This window comes from Gymnoscopelus microlampas, assembly GCF_963454915.1.
Source record: "Gymnoscopelus microlampas genome assembly, chromosome: 19".
NCBI classification, from domain to species: Eukaryota; Metazoa; Chordata; class Actinopteri; order Myctophiformes; family Myctophidae; genus Gymnoscopelus; species Gymnoscopelus microlampas.
The window spans coordinates 26,965,664-26,985,181 of NC_139956.1; the positions used below are offsets into that span (position 1 = coordinate 26,965,664).

The window sequence follows — 19,518 nt, forward strand, 5'->3', positions numbered from 1 at the left end:
GGCAACACTCGGCCACCGTCCGACTGAACGACTTGAGACTTGGAGTGTGTGTGTCGCAGATGACACTCGATCTCGATGGTTTGTGCCGAGTGGGAATTCAATCAGACCAGCGGTTTTGGAGAATGTGTGTCTGTCCGGGTCGGGTGAGGGCACACTGAATCAGTGTGTGTTGTGTGTGTGTGGGGGGGAGTAGGCAAACCACCGGTTCACGGATTGGGCATGCTTTGCGTCACGTTTGTGCAGTTGCACAAACATGACGCAGACTTGGAGGACGCACTGAATCTGTGTGTGTGTGTGCGTGGGGGGGGGGGGTGTAATGTCTACGTTTGGCAATGTTGAGATAGAGGACTTATGACGTGATCGGGAACTGCTATTAAGAGCTAGCCAGATGTGGGAGGCTGGAGATGACTGGTGAGGCCGCTGGAAAGAGTCTCCATGGGCTAAAGTTCTTCTCAGATAGGGATGCTAGGGTTCAAGTGGCTAATGTAAAATCACACAAAGATTTGGCGGCCCCCCTGTAGTAACTCTGAGGACCCCCTTGGGGTCTCGGACCCCCTGTTGAAGACCCCTGCTGTACAGCATACAGGGTGTAGCGGTTACATGTTATCTATCGCTCACCTCTCAGTGAAGGCCGTACTCATGAAAAGCTATTTTAAACCTCATTTTCATATCCTGTTCCAAATATCCCACTGTACTGTATAAGGACATAGACTGAATATTGTGAATATTTCCATGGAAACAAAACTTAAGCTGCCTGTGGGGGAAAGGAAAAAAAAAAGCCTTCTGCTATTATCAGCACGTCCCACATCTTGGCCATCGTAGAATTCTCATTACTGGCACATGAGCTCAGACAGATTTTAACCCATTCAATCCGGGAACGCATCTTGTGTCATTTTAAGATTTCTTTGAAAATTGGGAAAATGTGTGCAAATCTTTGAATATATATATTTTTTAAAGCGAACATTTGTAACTCAGATCTTTGCTTCTGAGGATTCTACAAATGTCTTCTAAATCCTAACAGTTTTCTGAAAAACCTATGTTGCTATAATATTAGTGGTGCTCAAACGTTTTCATGTCAAGGACCCCCAAAATTATATGAATTTGGCCGCCGACCCCCCATCTCAAAAATATTTTGTTCAAGCTTGTATATCTTCCAAAGCTTGTATATTTATAGCCAGTATAAAATATGGATAAAGTGGTTACACGGATGCGTTCCCGGTCTTAATGGGTTAACCTACATGTGGCATTTACGAGTGTCCATGACAACTGCAGTGCTGACGGGCATGCAAACATACTCAGAATCACATCACCCTGACGATCGCGATGATGAAAACTATATTTGCCTTCATCTTTGAACAACTGACCTCTGACCAGAATGCCGTTTTGAATCTAATACTTGATTTTCAGGACTTTGCGGCCTGAACATCAAGTTTACGTTTGTGATGCCCACCCACGGTCCACGCACTGTCCACCTACAAGGCCATTTTAACCCATTAAAATCTAAATCTTAATGGGTTAATATAGGATAAAGTATATATTAGGGCTGTAATTTTGTATCAGATTAATCACAGATTAATAATGAATTAATCATGATTAATCACCATTCGTAACTGTGCCCGAAATATGCCCACTCCCTATATATTTTTGTGGGAATGGAAAGATAAATGACTCTCGCTCTCTCTCTGTCTCTCTCACTCTCACCCAGTTGTGCTCAAAGTGATTTGAGCTGCTGCCTGTGTAAATTGCGCAGTCTTTTCTGGCAATTCAACAACCAACACTGTCTCACTCCCCAAAATGCATATCGCGACTTCTTGGGACGGACATCCCAAAGAAGTCAACCGGTGCCTTCCCGGGCACTTCCGCACTCCGTGTGTGTGGGTGGTTGGGTGGGTGGGTTGGTTTAATACACATACTGTATATCTATCTACCTACCTATACATGTATATATAGAGAAATATTGTCTCCTCTATTCTGTTACGTTTCTGCAGACCTGGCTCTGGAGAGAGCCATGTTCAGCTGTGTGCTCAGGCCCCTCAAGTCCCCTCTCAGCCAGGCTCTCGTGGCCTTGCACCACGAGGACGGCTCCACGCAGCGGCTCACGCAGAGCCTGCTCCGCCACAGGGGGGACGCGGCGGCCATGGAGCGGCTGGGCATGCGGGGGACGGGGGTCGTCCCCGACGGCCGCCAGCAGGTGGAGAGAGTGAGACAGAAGCTGGCGCTGATGCAGCGGACGCATTCACCCATCGACAAGGTTCTCCTGCTCCTGCAGCTGTGCAAGTGTGTCCACAACGCCATGGGGTCCACCTCGCATGGTGAGTGGCCATTATATTGCGTGCCTGGTCAAAAGGTTGTAGATGGTGACGGAATGGGACGAGATGAATATCGTTGCCGTTTGTGTTTTTTTCGTAAACTACTACGCCGTCACACAAAAGCATAAAAAGTAGCAGATAGATCTGCAAGCTTGAAACGCGTCGCTTTTTGAATTTTAATCCTGAAAAGTAACAGTTTTGGACATATGAGGTTTCCACCCGACAGAGACGATATACAATCAGATGAACTTAACCACTTGAACCCCTGCATGCCTATTCTGGGGGACGGGGACGGGGGGTGGACATTCGCCAAAAAAGGTTCAAGGTTAAACTTTATTTGTCAGCCAATACAGATTGAATGGGTTATAGCCCCACTCCATTCAAAATGTGTTTTTTCTACAGCTAACTCCTCTTGGATGCTTGACTTTGACTATACTGATTGTACAGAACGTTTCACATGAGTGGTGGGGAGCTTTGTGACATCAGCGGTCCTGTGAACCTATCACGGTCCAATATGCAAATTAGCCACTTGCTGTAATCTGAAATCACTTTGCTGTGAGCAGCAGTGCTGGGTGTGCTGCTAGACCTGTGATATTTGCTTATAATGAATATTCATAGAGCCAGAATTCATTTGTCAATGAGGGAGAAAGGGTGGATGTGCTTTTGTTTTAATGCTGTGGCTCTGTAGGAGGCTGGCCTTCAGTAATAATAATATATTTTTATTATGTATATTGAAACAAATGTCAAAGTGCTACAGAGTAAAATAGTGAGGGAAAAAAACACCGCTCATCTGCCAGTAGACTTGGGTGAGGTGCTGGAGTCAAAATGAAGCCAGATGAACAATTAAAGGCAGCTTCTCCACACTAAAAACTATGCAAAATTGTTTTATTTTTTATATAGATTAGCAAGCTTTCGGTCATAGACCTTCTTCAGGCATCAAAGTGCTACTGGGTAAAAACATACGCATAACAACAACACACTAGCTAAAAGAAAGGTAGTTAAAGACAAATTTAAATCGAGAGGGTGTGTGTGTGTGTATGTTTATCTAATCTCGCAAACACCCGCGGATCTGATCAGCACCAGATTTCATGTGGACACTGACAGTTGGCCAAAGAAATAAGTCTATGCATTTTTCTCCACATATGTTTTTATATATAGGTTTTCTATTTCATTTTTTCCCCCAGGACAGGAAAGGAGCTGGGAGAACTTCCTGCCATGGCTGTCCTACGTGATAGTGGAGTGTAACAGGCCTCACATTCTTCTGGAGGTGGAGTACATGATGGAGCTGCTGGAGCCCTCCTGGCTCTGTGGAGAAGGTAGTGTTTTGGAATTCAACGGTCAATCAGTGATAGGAAATCAAGGGGCCAGAGTCAGTACTTAGAAGGTGGTGGGGTTGGTGCTTTAATACATAAGCGGACAAGGGAGGTGTATATTGAGTACGCATAGGCCTGTGGTACAATCGTTCTGCCCGGAGCACAAGGAATCAGATCATGGTAATACTGTCATGTTACAAGGACAAGCTGTACCATAAACAATAGCTATCAGGCCAAGGAGAGACATCTTGGCTCTACGTCATGTAAAATATAATGTATCATAGGGCACAAAGATGAATAACATAAGATGAACAACATAATGTACTGACAATAAGGTTACATATAACCAATCATGATAACATAATATGATTTCGTCCACAGTTGGTACAACATTGAGGAACCGGAATCGGTTCCATCACATTTGGAACCGTTTCGGGAACCGGGTTTTATCTCACTGACAGGGCTGGTGTGTGGACTTCACGTCTGCTATACAATTACAATACCAGTGGTTCTCAAACATTTTAATTTCAAGGACCACCATAACACGGGTGTATTTGGTTCCATTTGTACACTCTCAGAGTTACAGACCTGTAAGGGTCCCTTTAGGAAACCTAAAGGATCCCAACGCTAGGTACAACTTAACATTTTGCTAGTAAATTAATGCCCACTTTGTTGTACAAGATTGTCGCTCAAAAGTAGTGAAAGGGGTTATGTCTGTCTGTGCGTTTTATAAATATTTCAAGACTGAAAAGCTTGTGACTAATAATGACTACATTAGATCCAATAACACAGGTTATTTCTTTTTCGATTTCCTAAAAAGTAACGTTTTAGGACATAATGGGTTTCTGCCTGACAGCGACAATTTAATACTACTTTTGCAATTCTATAATCATGATGCTTCATGAATAGCCTCCTCCTTCTCCTCAGTAGTACCGAGTAAATAACCAGAACAAATTACAACCCAAAGTTCCTTTCATCGGGCTAATAGAGGAACAATAAAATCATAGAGGACGTCACATATACTATTTGTCCAAACATACGACACCAAGAAGCATCCGCTAAACATTCTTTCACCATACATGGTTCAGCAATGAATATATCATATCAACGACTTCATCAAGCATACATTCCTTACACTCTATGATCATTCTATTAGTATTGATCTCCTCACATCACAACAATGGGATTTAGGTTGAAAACAAGCAAAGTTGTCCTTTAGCTGCTCCTGTTCCACCACTTTGGGTTTTGCGTTACTCTTTATTGTCTTCCAGCATGCATGTGTACTTTTCCGTTCCATAACGCTGTACTGAAAGCAGTTTCCACTTGCCCTGGTCATGTACCAATGGAGACGTTAATCTGATCTGATCTGATCTAATCTAATCTATTCTATTCTAATCTAATATTGGTTTTCAGTGTGTTTTGAAGCCTTCTGTGTTGTTGTTGTTTTTTTCCAGGCGGCTACTACCTAACCAGTGTGTACGCCAGCCTTTGCTTGATCCAGAGCCTGGAGGGTGAGCAGCCTTCCCCGGGTCGTCTGAACCCAGAGGCCCAGGAGGCGCTGAGGGAGTGGGGCCGCAGGCGAGGCCGAGAGGCCCAGAGGCACAGGGACAACCAGCACAGTCAGGTATCTTCAATAATTCCTCAACTATAGGGTGGATAGTGAGTTTAAGGGGGCGGGCGCCTTCTCTGCAGTTACCTCTTTATGACTGCAGGGAGGGCGACAGGAAGTGGTCCATTGATCTTATGAATTCGTTTTTTTCCACTCCCACTCTATCCTTACTTCCTCTTCCAAACGGTCCACTAAGGATCTTTATATGAATGAACGTCATGCCACCATTTTGGCACATCCCATTCGGGATTATATGACACAACTGATGATAATAATAATAATAATAATAATGATGATAATAAGGGTAATGATAATTACAACAATAATAATAATCATCATTATTATTATTACTTTTTTATTAGGGGGTTGTTATTTGTTATTGTTTGGTTTTGGTTTGTCTTGTCTTATGACCAGACGTGGTAAAACCCTCCCAACAGCAAGCAGCACTACTAATTATTTTCATTCAGGTTGCTACTAGATGCACATTTTCACTCACATTCAGTATTGATAGATAAGCCATAACAAACAAACCCATGCATACACGCACGCATGTACATACTGTACAGGTCAGAGAGGACTCTCCATTACATTATTTATATTAATAGTTATTAATAGCACCAGATACAAAGGTGCTGTTGAAGCATGCAGTGGAGTACGTGTCTTCTTTGTCCTACTGTACGTCTGGGGTTGAATGGGTGGTGTGGATGAATACAAGAACACTCGCCCCAAAATATAGGCTCGTCCGGGTCAAAACCGGCAACCTCAGTAACCTCAATAAAACTATGCCTACACCTAGCCTTAATCCTAAACGTAACCTCAGTAAACCCTAACCCTAACCCTATGGCTAAACCTAAACGTATTCCTAACCTTAAAGGACAACTTTAGTTTTTTACAACCAAGGTTTATGTTTTAGATTGTAATTAAAGTAAATAAAATATGAGTGTTAAAATTTTTAAATGTACTGCTTTCTATAGTTTTAGCAATTCTCGCGATCTTTTTTACAGTGGGTGGGGGCATTCTGTCCGGTGGCTAAATATGTATTTTTTTACACAATAACCCGGTGTTTTCTTTATTATTATTTACAGTAGCTCTTCTAGCCCCCAATAACTCACATCTGGCCATCAAAGACCACAGGACCTTTTTTATTGTGTAAAAAAGGCATATTTAGCCACTGGACAGAATGCCCCCGCCCACTGTAAAAAATATCGCAAAAATTGCCAAAACTGTAGAAAGCAAGCAAAAAAAAATAACACTCATCTTTTATTTACCTTAATTACAAGCTAAAATATAAACCTTGGTTGTAAAAAACTAAAGTTGTCCTTTAACCTCAGTAAAACGAATACAAGAACGAATGGGGGCGAGCGGTCTGTGGAAGAAATGGGGACGAGTATGTTTTGGGGCGAGCGTTCCGGCTACCGTGTGGATGATGAGGATGTGGGGCTGCTTGTTTCTGGGATGGTTCAGATCCCAGTCCTCTCATTCTGTATTGGTAAAGTGTACAGTATGTCCAGTAGGAAAGCTTTATTGTGTGCTGGTGCATTGTGAGTGTTTTGCTGATAAGGCTGATGTATAGTGGTTGCGCACCGGGTTCCTGCATCGAAAAAAGCAGATCAACAAGCTCAAAAAGGGCCACAGCGCAAGAATGGCCTTTCCCGGGTGCACGACACCCAGACACAACTATGTGCAACTCTGGCTTTAGCTTCGTGAAGAGCATTTATATTGCCCTCTCTATAAAACAATGCAATAGCATTAGGAGTGGTACATCAGACAGTAGTAGACTGGACATTTAACCACTTTGAACAACACAATTAATGTCCATTTTAGATTACATTAGTTTTTTGTGCAGTTCCGTCAATTATGTTTTTCATTGAGTTATTTTTTTCTGAAATTGACTGTGTGCAGCAGCTACTGTTTTACCACGACTACCCTGCTTCTCAGGCACAGTCATATACATATCAACAGTTCTTCTGGTGTTAACGCTTCTTCTGCACATCTCAGTTAGGACATGGTGTTCCTCATTCTCTTTCTGTATTCAAATTTGTTTTTTAAACCAGTCCAGTGATTCAAACCATTGATATTTCACTATATTACCATCCCTATATGAAGGACCTCCCTAAAGTCTTTGCAGTGGTTAAACTAGGTGGAATAGTTTCCAACTAGGTAGTTACCCCCGCACAGATCTGGAATATGCAGATGACACTACACTATTCTGCTCCACTCTTGATCAGTTACAAGAAGCCTTGGAAATCTAACAAGAGGAAGCCAACAAACTGGGTCTAAAGGTCAGCTGGGCCAAAACAAAATGAATGCACATCGGAGGTGAAGCCCCCCCCTCCGCTGCATATCAGTGGAGAGGAAGTTGAATTTGTGACTTCCTTTAACTACCTTGGGTCCATCATCACTAACAATGGCAATATAGCACCAGAAATAAATCGGAGACGTGCCCTGGCAGCCAGTGCCATGAAAACTCTCTGGAAGCCGCTGTGGAGACATCACTCCATATCAAGAGAGACCAAATTAAGGATTTACGACACCTCAGTCCTCTCCATCCTTCTCTACGGAGCAGAAACTTGGCCTCTCAATAAGACCCTGGCTGGCAGAATCGATGGCTTTGACTCCAGAGCGCTGTGCTCAATAGAGGGGATAAAATGGCAAGATAGGGTTTCCAACATCACATTGCGGGAACGCACCCAACAGCCCCCCGCGTCCCGTCTGGCAGCACAGCGTCGAATGCGCTGGTACGGCCACGTCAAAAGACTCCCTCCTTAACACCCTACATCCGCTATCCTCCACTTCCAACCAAAAGCCGGCTGGAAACGCCCCCGTGGTGCCCCCCGCACACGCTGGATTGATGCCATCACCAGGGACCTACACCAAATGGGCCTGTCGCTGGCTGAAGCCGACGGAGCCCCTAGCACTGGACCGACCCAAATGGAGAAGATTGGTGAAGCTGATTGGCTCTACGCATGGCGTCGCCGCCGAGCAAGAGACCTGATGATGATGATAAATATCAATAAGAGTAGTGGTGGAAAAAGTTTTTTTTTTTAAATCTTAAGGAAAAGTATCAATACTGCAGTGTAGAAATACTCTCTTACAAGTAAAAGTTCGGTATTTACTTGAGTAAAAGTACAAAAGTATTGGCATGAAAATGTACTTAAAGTACCAAAAGTAAAAGTAGGCCTACTCATTGCGCAGAAGTTCCCATTTCACAAGTTTTCAAATGTATAATAATTCTTTGAAACTAGCAGATCTACAAGCTCACAACGTGTTGGAAAGTGACGCGTTGTGAGCTTGTAGATCGGCTATTTTCAAATTGCCAAAGTATCGGTCTGAAGTGGTTTTGTAATAATAATCAAAATCTACAAAGTAGCTAGTAGCTAAAGTTTCCAAATAATTATAGTGGAGTAAAAGTACGCTATTTGCCTTTGAGTAATCTCTCAAGAACAGATTCCGACCTGCGGTGGAATCTGTCGGAGCGGTTCGTCCTAACCAGTGCTCATTGGATACAAGTGGGCGTGCCTTCAGATCAGGAAGTGGGCCGCGCTTTACCCAATCAAATGTAGTGGGCGGGATTCACGTGTCCATCCACCATGATCCACCCTCCCCCCCTCGAAACTAGCCGAAACTAATTTAACAATAGCGTCCTCGGAGCGGACAAAACCACGGAAAGATATTCACATTTTAAATTACTCTTTCATCATAGAAACAAGTGGGCTTATAACCAAAACCATCCATGTTCTCTGGGAGAAGTGGTGTTAGTGTTCCGTGTAGAAATATTGTTAGTGGGAATGAAAACATGGTCGCACCAACCGGAAGTGATGCGCTATAGGCAGACATGAAACCGGTGTTTCCCTGCGCACTAGCTAGGCTTCCATTTGCCTCCGGCCAGACCCCACAGACAATGATCACAAACAGCAGAGGTCGCTGTTTTTCATTTTCTGTGGGGTCTGGCTAGCGAGACTAGCCTTTGAGATGTAGAGGAGTAGAAGTAAGATTATTGAAAAATCGAAGTACTCCAGTAAAGTAAAAATACCTAAAAATTGTACTTAAGTACAATTTACAAGTTACTTTCCACCACTGGTCACCACACATATCAATAAGAGGAGATCTCCGATTGGCTGGCTACACGAGACAATACTACAATATTATGTAATCACACTTAAAACAATACGCCTGCATTTCATTCTCTACTTTGCGTGCTCTATTCAACATATTTAATATTCATTTTGGAGGATCAGCTTTAGGGGTAATCCACCGATGGGCTCACTGGCTTATACTGTTAACCACACATAATGCACACACGCACATACTGTACACGTGTGTGTGGCAATCACCACTTAAGCCCTATACTTCTTTGTGTGACGAAAATAGTAGATCTACAAGCTCGCATTCACTGCCATGTTTTACTATTTTAGAATTTAAAATGTCTGTGTTGAAAATGTTGAACACATTTTTAAAATTTGCCCAGAGAATAGGGATGCAGAGGTTAACTTTGTTAACATACATTAGTGTGTAATTGTTAAATTGTGATATTAAACATATCAGACAGATCGAATTTCCCAAAAGGAAACGCATGTATTTAATTCAGTTTGACAGGAAGCACGGATAAAACATATCCCCCACTGGAGATAATAATGAATGACCATGAGGGAGATATCAAAAGCAGGGGCATGCCCCCATCCCCACCAGCATATCGAACCCTACACACACACACACACACACACACACACACACACATGCCCTATTACTGCGCCCTCTGGCTCTTCCGCCGTGCCACTCCTCTGGCCTTCGTTTGGTTCTAATGACCTGACAGGCTGACACATGCCAATGGATGGCATTCTCATCCACAGCGGGCTTCTGTTTTTTTTTTGGGTCTTCTTGTCACGTGGTTCCTCTCTCTCTCTCCTGTCTTGCTGCCTTCAAATAGCCCCATAGAGCTCGCCCGGCAGCCAGATACCGACTCTCTCTCTGACACAGGCGGGGATCAGTGAGCTAAGTGCTATGGAGGAGTGGGCGGTCAGATAACATGAAATTTATTGAGCCGCATCTACACATCGAGGCAGGCAAACACAATATGCACACGGACGGTGAGGAGCTGAGTGACTCTGTAAGTTTTTAAAAAACGCTGTTGGCTGTTTTTATTTTGGTGTTTTTGGCGTGTGTGTGTGTGTGTGTGTGTGTGCGCACCTGTTGATAATGAGTGTGGTGGTGTTTGTCAATAGATACTGTAATTGGCCAGGTGTATGTGAAAGTGTGAAGGAGGGTGGATTGTGTGTGTGTGTGTGGGGGGGGGGGGGGGGGGGGGGCATATGTATATGCGTGGAATTTTCTTTTCCCCCATTGGCAAGTTTGGGTATTTTTCTAGTGTGTGTGTGTGTGTGTGTGTGTGTGTGTGTGTGTGTGTGTGTGTGTGTGTGTGTGTGTGTGTGTGTGTGTGTGTGTGTGGTGAAGGCGTTTGTGGGTGGCCAGGCTGTTATATAACAGCATCATGTCGTATGTGTTAGTTTTGTTAAGGCTTGTGAACGGTGGAACGTTTGATTTTCTCCTTTTGAGAAACGCAACTGAGTGAACTTTTTCACATTGGATTGTGAAGTAATGCTATATTGACCTATTTGAGCTGCTTTCTGGTTAGAGATTTAAATCTTTACTTAAGAGACCATGAACTTTGTTTTGAAGATCGGGGGGCAGCTTGGAAATGGATTTCATGGGGTCTCTGGTGCTCACGGACCCCCTTGTACTTAGGGTTGGGATCCTTTAGGATTTTAACAATTCCGGTTCCTTAACGATCGATCTGCTTCCGCCGGTTCCGGATCCCTGTGTCTAATGAAGGACTAGTTAGACTTTTAGACGAATTAACCTGGTATGATCGAAAACCAGCAGCAATGGGTTAATAGTGAAAGATTTCCTCTGAAGCCCTGCTGTGTGTGCTGTGACTCATGATACAGACAGAAATGTTGTTAGGGGTTTTGATCAAAAGCGTAACGCGTGTGCGTGTGTGTGTGTGTGTGTGTGTGTGTGTGTGTGTGTGTGTGTGTGTGTGTGTCTGTCTGAGAGGATTCTGCACTTTTTAATGTAAAACAACTCTTCGTGGGAGCATGGTTTCATTCACATTGGGCATTCATATTGCCAGTTTGTATATTGGCATCGCTCTTTCTGCCTTTGTCTCTCTCTCTCCCTCCTACCCCTCTGTTGACCTTCCTCCATAAGCCTCTTGACCTCTGTTTGTATGTATAGTTACAGTATATACCCACGTGTTTAATATGTATTCACGTGTCTCTCCCACTAGCCCTCTGTCTCTCTCTCTCTCTCTCTCGCTCTTTTCTGTCTGTTTGAATGGCATGAAAGTAAAGATCAGTATTGACCAAAGCATCAATATCAAAGATCAAACTTCTAGATCAATATAGATGAACTGCTCATCGTATCAGAGTGTTTCACTACCTGCACAGCATTCTATCTCTCTCTCTCTTTAACTCTGACTCATTTTCTTTATGTTCTTGATGTCACTCTCTGTCCCTCTTTTGATCTCCAAAGTACAAGCCTTGCATCAATAGAAAACATCTGTTTGTGTCTAGTTGTGTTGGTATCTCTTGTGTAGGTATCTCCATCACTCTGACTCTCTCTCTCTTTCCACGTCTGATAATCCCTCTCTCCCTCTCCCTCTCTCTCCCCAGAGGTGCGTTCGGATACTCTTCCAGGACGGCGAGCGCAGCGCGGTGCGTACGTTGCAGTGGAGGGCCGGGGAGAGCAGCGAGGCCCTGGCGCAGCTGTGTGCCGACACGTTCGGCGTGTCGGACCCCCAGCGCTACACACTCTACTGGCGCAGCGGCGGGGAGATGAGGGCCCTGCCCACGGAGGCGCAGCCCCAGGACCTGGCCGGCCACAGCGAGGGAGGCCCCTCGCTCTCCTACCTGAGGACCGACCACGACTTCAGCAAGATGCGGAGGCTCACCAGAGGTGGCGCCGTGGACCTGAGCGAGTCGGTGTGTGAGGAGTAGAACGGGAGCGTGGGCCGGAGGGATGAGGAAGAGGAGGAGGAGGAGGAGCACGGGAAGGGGTTGGTTGGCCTCACGCTCACTCACTCTCTCTTTCTTTCTCTATTGTTCTGTCCCTTTCTTCCCCGGTGATCTTGGTTGCTGTGTTGTGTGGTTGGTGGTGGTGATGATGGGTGAGGACGTGTTGTTAAATACCACAGCTCTTCTTGAGACCAAGGGGTTGGATCTCACATGGTTAACTATTCCCTAAAAGGACTAGTCTCTCAAGCCAGCCTGTCTCTTCTACAATCTTCGAATGTCCCAGAGACAGTCTGTAAATTCAGCCCGTTCAAATTTCAGAAGAGGAAGCCATCGTCGTTTCAACGGAAAAGCTCTTCAGACCAGAAGATATTCGACCAATCATCATGACACGGTGTTCACGAAAATGTATTGTAAAATATCTTATATGAGATGTGTCTTTTTGATTTTGCATTTCTGTTGAGCAGCTATAGCTGGCAAGGCTTCTACTAATTCGTTTTCCAGTAGGAGTTATTTAAGTGACGGCACGGGGGATACGGACGTGGGGAAATGACCGGATATCCATCTTGTTTACTACTCAGTGTCAGAGCTGCTTAATTACAGACGGGTAGGCGGAAGCATTTGGAAATTGAGAGCGCCAACGCGTTTGTCTTGAGAGACTACTTAAAGGGCAAGACCACTTTGGTAGAGGTTTGGGTTGTGTAGTTACAGTACCTTGCCATGATGTTACTCCAAAGGTGGACAATAAATCTAAAATAATTGCTCCATTGATTAGAAATTGATCATTCAAAATATGCTCCTCATTGACTTACATTGTACGGTAAAACAGCTCTCAAAACCACTCTTTTAGCACATAAACAAACGCAAACAAAGTTGATTCAGACAATATAGAACATCACCAAACTCAGTACTTAATAAAGATTTTAACGTCCTATTGATTTTGCTATTTTTATTAGGAAGAAAACCCGGACTGGATCCGCGGATCCGGATCTTCAAATAGTAAAATCAGCAGGAAGTTGAAATCTGTATTAAAAAAATAAACAGTACTGGGTTTTGTGATGTTCTATATTGTCTGAATCACATTTATTTGTGTTTGTTTATGTGCTAAAAGAGTGACTTTGAGAGCTGTTTCACCGTACAATGTAAGTCAGTGAGGAGCATATTTTGAATTATCAATTTCTAATCAATGGAGCAATTATTTTTGATTTCTTGTCCACATTCGGAGTTACATCATGGCAAGGTAACTACACAACCCAAACCTCTACCAAAGTGGTCTTGCCCTTCAAGAATCCACGTGCAGAACAGAGCCACACCAATGTAGAGACCACTACCAGAAGTTGTGCTACAGTACTGTATACTGTATGTGCACACAAAGTGGGGTTGTAGTCGTCCAAAAGAATGTGTTTGTATGTGTGCGTGTGTGATATGGTATATAGCCCAGCGGTTCCCAACCTTTTCTGGATCAGGGCCAACTTGCCCACAGGGCCCACCCATCTGACCACTTAACATGGCACCGAATGGCTGCATGGAATGGCTGCCGAGTTAAGTGGTCAGATGGCATTTTCAGAGCATGTTTCATTTTAATGATCAATCAATCGATTGTGTTCCCTGCTCGGATCAATGGAACTATAACATAGCATACTTTAAGCTCCTGTTTATCGGTGTCACAAAGAAAACTCAAGGTTTAAATTGAGTTTAAATTGAATTCTTTAATATTAATGTTATATTATCATTCAAACTTTGTGTTTTTGCCAAATCTTTGGGGCACCGCAATTACCTCAAGGCCCACCAGGGGTCCCCGGTCCACAGGTTGGGAATCGCTGGGATAGCCTATGATGTTACAACATTTAATTGACTGGCATCTGAGAAATGAACCCAGAGTTGTATGTATGTATAGGATTGTATCACTGAAATGAGACCAAGCTCTTCTCTTCACCTAAAGAGAGCCAAAATGCTACTGTTGCATGGAAACTATAGCTAGCAGTTTCTGTACGCATGCGGAAAAACAGATTTCCAAATTTACTCTGAGGTTGATGTGATCCTTTTACTGTACAGCTTTGGGTCATGGTAAAAGACGAATGGATGTTTTTACTTAATTCACTTCTACAGTATCGTATACCGGTCCGCGGATGGCTGTGGACCTCTGTTAGGATTTAGGGATTAAAACCCTAGTATACCCCTTGGAATTATTGCTATCGTTCATTTATCAAAGCTGGAACAGCCTAGACCAAACCGCAATACCAAAGTCAACAAAGTACAGATTGTAGAAAGTAAAGATTGTTATTGCTAACCTTCAGATTTCAGGTATAGAAAGGAAGTACAAGGCAGTTAGGGGTAAACGCACACAATATGACACACATTCCAAAAGAGACCATTTTGTGATATTATACAGTATATGTAGTTTAGTCTTACATTGAACCTACTTACTCATGATGTAAGTGCATACAGTAACGGCCCTGAGAGAAGCTTTAGGATAGCCTTGTTTTCTTACAATGGAAAATGTCTTTGGTCAGAAAGGAGAATGCACAGCTGTCCCTGCTCAAAGTACTGGATTAGTTCAGGGGTTCTCAAAGTGAGGTCTGGTGATCCCCCCAAAACCTTTAAGAAGTAGTGAAAATAGCAGATCCACAAGCTCACAACACAGCACAAAGCGATGCGTTGTGAGCTTGTAGATCTGCTATTTTCTCTAGTTTGGGTCCTGGGCAAAACATATATTTTCTCTTTTGGGTCTCGAGCTAAAAAGTTTGGGAACCACTGGCCTAATGCATACCAAACAGGGCGTTCTAGATATTAATCCAGAACTGTTGTTTTGTGATGAGCACGGTGAAGGAAAGGTGGATGATGGGACTTGATTGCATAGCATCAGCTGGGATTTGGCAGCGCCAGCCGGGGCTGCAGTACTGGCAGACTGGCAGTAAATTGGGAGAGTAAATTGGGAGAAAATGATCAAGAGATTCAAAGTTGCATTGATTTCACCAGTATGTTACAAATGGCTTTTTAGACACTCTTTCTTGTTACCTTTTCTTTTCTGTACTGTGAAATCCACATTCCACGACGACGACAACAACAACAACGACCGAGGACCAATGCCAATAAACTGGGACCTTACCATACCTCATGGTGACTGGTTGAATGTAAACTAAGTCGCCCACTATTGGTGGCCAAAAAAAAGCCACACGCCATCGTTACAAACAAACTGTTCAACTCTGTATGTTATTACTGATGATGACCATGTTGTAAATTCAAATTATCTAGTCGTTCAAATCGTGGGGTAGATATCAGATACATATATACAGTTTTTAATGGGCAGAGGAAGCTTATTTGACCAGCTATGGCGTGTTCTGAATATTATTGCATGCTTTTCTTTTCTTTTTTTTCCTTTTGTTTCATTTTGTGTACTGTACATTGTGAAGATTCTGCGAATGTGGTGTGTGTGTGTGTGTGTGCGTGATGCATGTGTTGACTGGTACTCACTATTTCTTTGAATGTGAAACAACACATTACTGTATTTTGTTGAGTAATTCAGTATCGCAATAAAACTGCAATATCTGTTCACAGTGCTGTTACAAGTGCTTTTGGAATTTGAAAGTCAAAATTGCACTTTGGTGTTGTGACAGAACTCGCCACCAGGGGGCAGCAGAATTACTTCAAAACACCCCTTTGTCTCAATGTGTTGGAGCTGTCTTTTATCTCTGTTACTCTATTCTCAGTAAAACAGACCCGAGTTACAACTGCACTTGGGCCGCTTTTTTCCATCTACACCAAATCTGTTAAGCGATCTACGAGCTTGTAGATCTGCTTTGGCCAATGTTACCTCCATAAATATTGCAAAATTGGCTGCAAATTGGCTGCAAATGGTTTTATTTGCCTCCCCCCCTCCCCACACACAGACACACACACAAATACTTAAATAAAGATACCCATCAGCTACAGACAACTTAGATGTTAATGGTGGTCAAATATCTACTTTGAGAGGTGCAGGCTTCACTGTCAAGTATGACGTTATATTACTATTAGATGAGTGACAGTACATTCCTTTACTGATTAAAATAATAACAAATTATACATTTGACAAAATCAGTTTTGGACATATAAATGTACAGTCCAATACAGAGTTGGCTGTAAGAGAGGGTTTGAGACGAATTTAGTGTCCATCAACGGGCTGACCATCTGTTTTGTAAAGTAGAACATGTGTGAGATTCACCACCTGACGACTACCCGCGGTGTGGTATTTTGTGGCTAAGCCTGCATTACTGGGGCCCAATAATGACACGCGAGAAGGTAGCACGCAACACCATAGCCTTGGATTTAGAGGTATAATTGCTCTGCCTTTTGACCTCACAACTGCTGCATTCGCCTCTATATTAACCACTTTTCATCTGGCGTCCCTATTTTGTGCATGTCATAATAAGTGAAGATGTACCAACATTTTCAAAAAATTGCAAAAAGTCACTACAAGCTCACAATGCATTGGGAGCTTGTAGATCGTTAATTTTTGCTATTCATATGACGAAGTACATAGGGCTTAAAGGAGCACTTCACCCATTTTCAACCTTATCTTCATATAATAGGCTCTATGCACAGCAGCCCTTTCGTAAAGAAATTGGGCCTCTTCTTTACTTCCTTCACAGGTGTTACCAATGATACTAATGAAGGCTCTGTTCCATTCTGGTCAAACAGAGTCAGGGTGCTGATATTGATAGTCAGGGGATATTAGCAGAATATTTTCCAATCTTGGAATAAATTCCTTACCAAAAAAAATCTTCACCAATGTGTTTGTAAAGGTGTCTAGTAACACATCTCACAAAGACTTTAATGCAGTATCCCTAGGAGAATGTTTGACAGCTCCTTAAAGTTGGGGTACCCACCATAACCTTGGTTAAAAAAAAATCCAAAAAAAAATCAAAATTTAATTCTGTTTTAAGTTGCATGTGAGGGGTCAAACTAGGGTGTTTTTATGATTCTGAATCCATTGCAATCATTTGTTTTGCACCAAAACCACTCCTAAAAACGGCCATAGCCATGTATACTTTTTGTGTAAAAAGCCTTTTATTGAGATTGGGCCGTTTTTAGCCCAAGGAGTGGTTTTGGTGCAAAACAAATGATTGCAATGGATTCAGAATCATAAAAACACCCTAGTTTGACACCTCACATGCTACTTAAAACAGAATTAAATTTTGATTTTTTTGGGGGGATTCTTTTTTAACCAAGGTTATGGATGGTACCCCAACTTTAAGGAGCTGTCAAAAATTCTCCTAGGGATACTGCATTTCAGTCTTTGTGAGACCTTTACAAACACATTGGTGAAGATTTTTTTTGGTAAGGAATTTATTCCAAGACTTTTTTAATATCCCCTGACTATGAGCATGTTGGCTCACTGGAAACACTCTGCTACACCAGTGGGTCTCAAAGTGGAGTCCAGGGACCCTTATGGTTACTTGGGTGAACCTTTTAAATGTCCCCTTAAAAAGGTGTGTAACTCTGAGAGTGTACAAATGGAATCAAATGGACCCGGGTCCATTTGATTCCATTTGTACACTCAGAGTTATGGGGGTCGTTGAAATGAAAAGGTTTGAGAACCACTGTGGTAAACCTGTGAAGGAAGTAAGGAATTTCTTTCTAATATGGCTGCTGTGCATATAGCCTATTGGTCATAATGCCCATTATAAGATGGCACAATTTCCGTCTACTCACCCTGCGTCTCATTGGTCATTGTTAGGATATGGACAGTTCAGACCAACCAATGACATCATCAAAAGGGATTCCAAGCTAATAGAAACTACAGTCATTCTCTTCATGGAAAGTTAGCATGCTGAAATAGAAGCCATATTCTTGCATTAATATGCCTACCGATGATGTCACTGGTAGGCAGGTTACTGAACTGTCAACGGCCTTCCTCTGAGACGCTGACCGAGTAGACGGAAATGGTACCATCTTGTAATGAGTAGTGAGGACCAATTATATGAAGATGGGTTGAAAATGGGTGACTAGGTCCTTTAAATGGGGGAAACAAAAGCTAAACTAATGCCTCTTGCCAATGATAATCATTTATGAACTGATATGTTAAAAGTGCAGTCCATAACTTTTCATACCTGTGATTTGAACCCTAGTCTCCCGCAGCATTAGAGACCACATTTATACCACTCTTCCACTATTCATCCCTGCTTGATCAGGGGAGATATTGCTCTGAGAGGGCTTACACTCAGTTCTACCAACTATGGTGAGCACGTTTATAGAGGTTCTTGTGTCATCCTGTATGATTACAGGCCCAGAGGTCAAATGGAGGTAAGGGGTGACTTCCATCCTCATATTGATCCTACGGCGCGGCCCGGACGGCTGGCGTAGCGGTCCGGGCACCTAGGCTCAATGTAGCCTGATAGCACGTCGTCGGTTCGAGTCCTGATCCCGACGGCCTTTTGCTGCGTGTCACTCCCCGCATCTCTCTCTCCCCATTTCCTGTCAACCTACTGTCCTATCAATAAAGGCATAAAAAGCCCAAAAATAGCACAAGGGAAGCTGGCAGCCCATAGATCAATTCCCTATCAGTGATTATAGTGTGAATGAATTCCAAACAACTACTTGATTGGTTACTCAAACTAGGGGATGTAACAGAACATGGCATCCAAATGACATGGCATGAAAATCCCCAGGATAAAAAAGTAGATTTGTATTCTATTTTCAGAAAGAAACTGAGAACATACTGTTGAAGGCCCATGCGAATGAAACCAGCACCAAGGCACAACCTAACATATCATACCATACAGTCCTACTCAAGTATCACAGCCTATGGTTGCACACAGCCCATTTGTAACCGATATGGTTGACTGCTTTGGAAATCACGACACCTGCTTCTGCCTCCTGTCTGAACACCTGCCCTTCGTAGAAAACACCAATCTTGCCTCCCTGTCTAAATTACGTCCAACTCCTCACGTCAAATACCAAAACGCTCGCCCCAAAACACACTCGCCCCGAGTGCAAATTCGGCGACCTCGGAACGGTCTCTACCTGGTATTCCTCAACGTAACCTCAGTAAACTATGCCTAAACCCAACCTTATTCCTAACCTTAACCTCAGTAAAATGGTGCCAATACCTAACCCTATTCCTAGACTTCACCTCAGTAAAACTATGCCTAACCCTAAATGTATTTCTAACCTTCTCAGTAAAACAAATACAAGCACCGCCACAGCGTGCGGTCGGCAGAAAAAAATGGGGGCGAGCGTGTTTTGGGGTGAGTCTTCCGGTGACCCTCACGTCAGCACCTCTTTTCCATCGAAAG

The 19,518-nt window shown here is 43.2% G+C and overlaps 1 protein-coding gene across 1 annotated transcript in view; it reads left to right on the forward strand.

Annotated features, from left to right (window-relative positions):
• Window positions 1-12,226, forward strand: part of rin1b (Ras and Rab interactor 1b) — a gene marked incomplete at both ends in the record, with an annotated part of 27,729 nt that extends 15,503 nt beyond the window's left edge. The window contains 4 exons of the mRNA XM_084042324.1: window positions 1,989-2,312; window positions 3,494-3,625; window positions 5,077-5,246; window positions 11,903-12,226. Of these exons, the coding sequence (XP_083898450.1) occupies window positions 1,989-2,312; window positions 3,494-3,625; window positions 5,077-5,246; window positions 11,903-12,226 (950 nt within the window). The remainder of the gene's footprint in view (window positions 1-1,988; window positions 2,313-3,493; window positions 3,626-5,076; window positions 5,247-11,902) is intronic.
• Window positions 12,227-19,518: the final 7,292 nt, after the last annotated feature.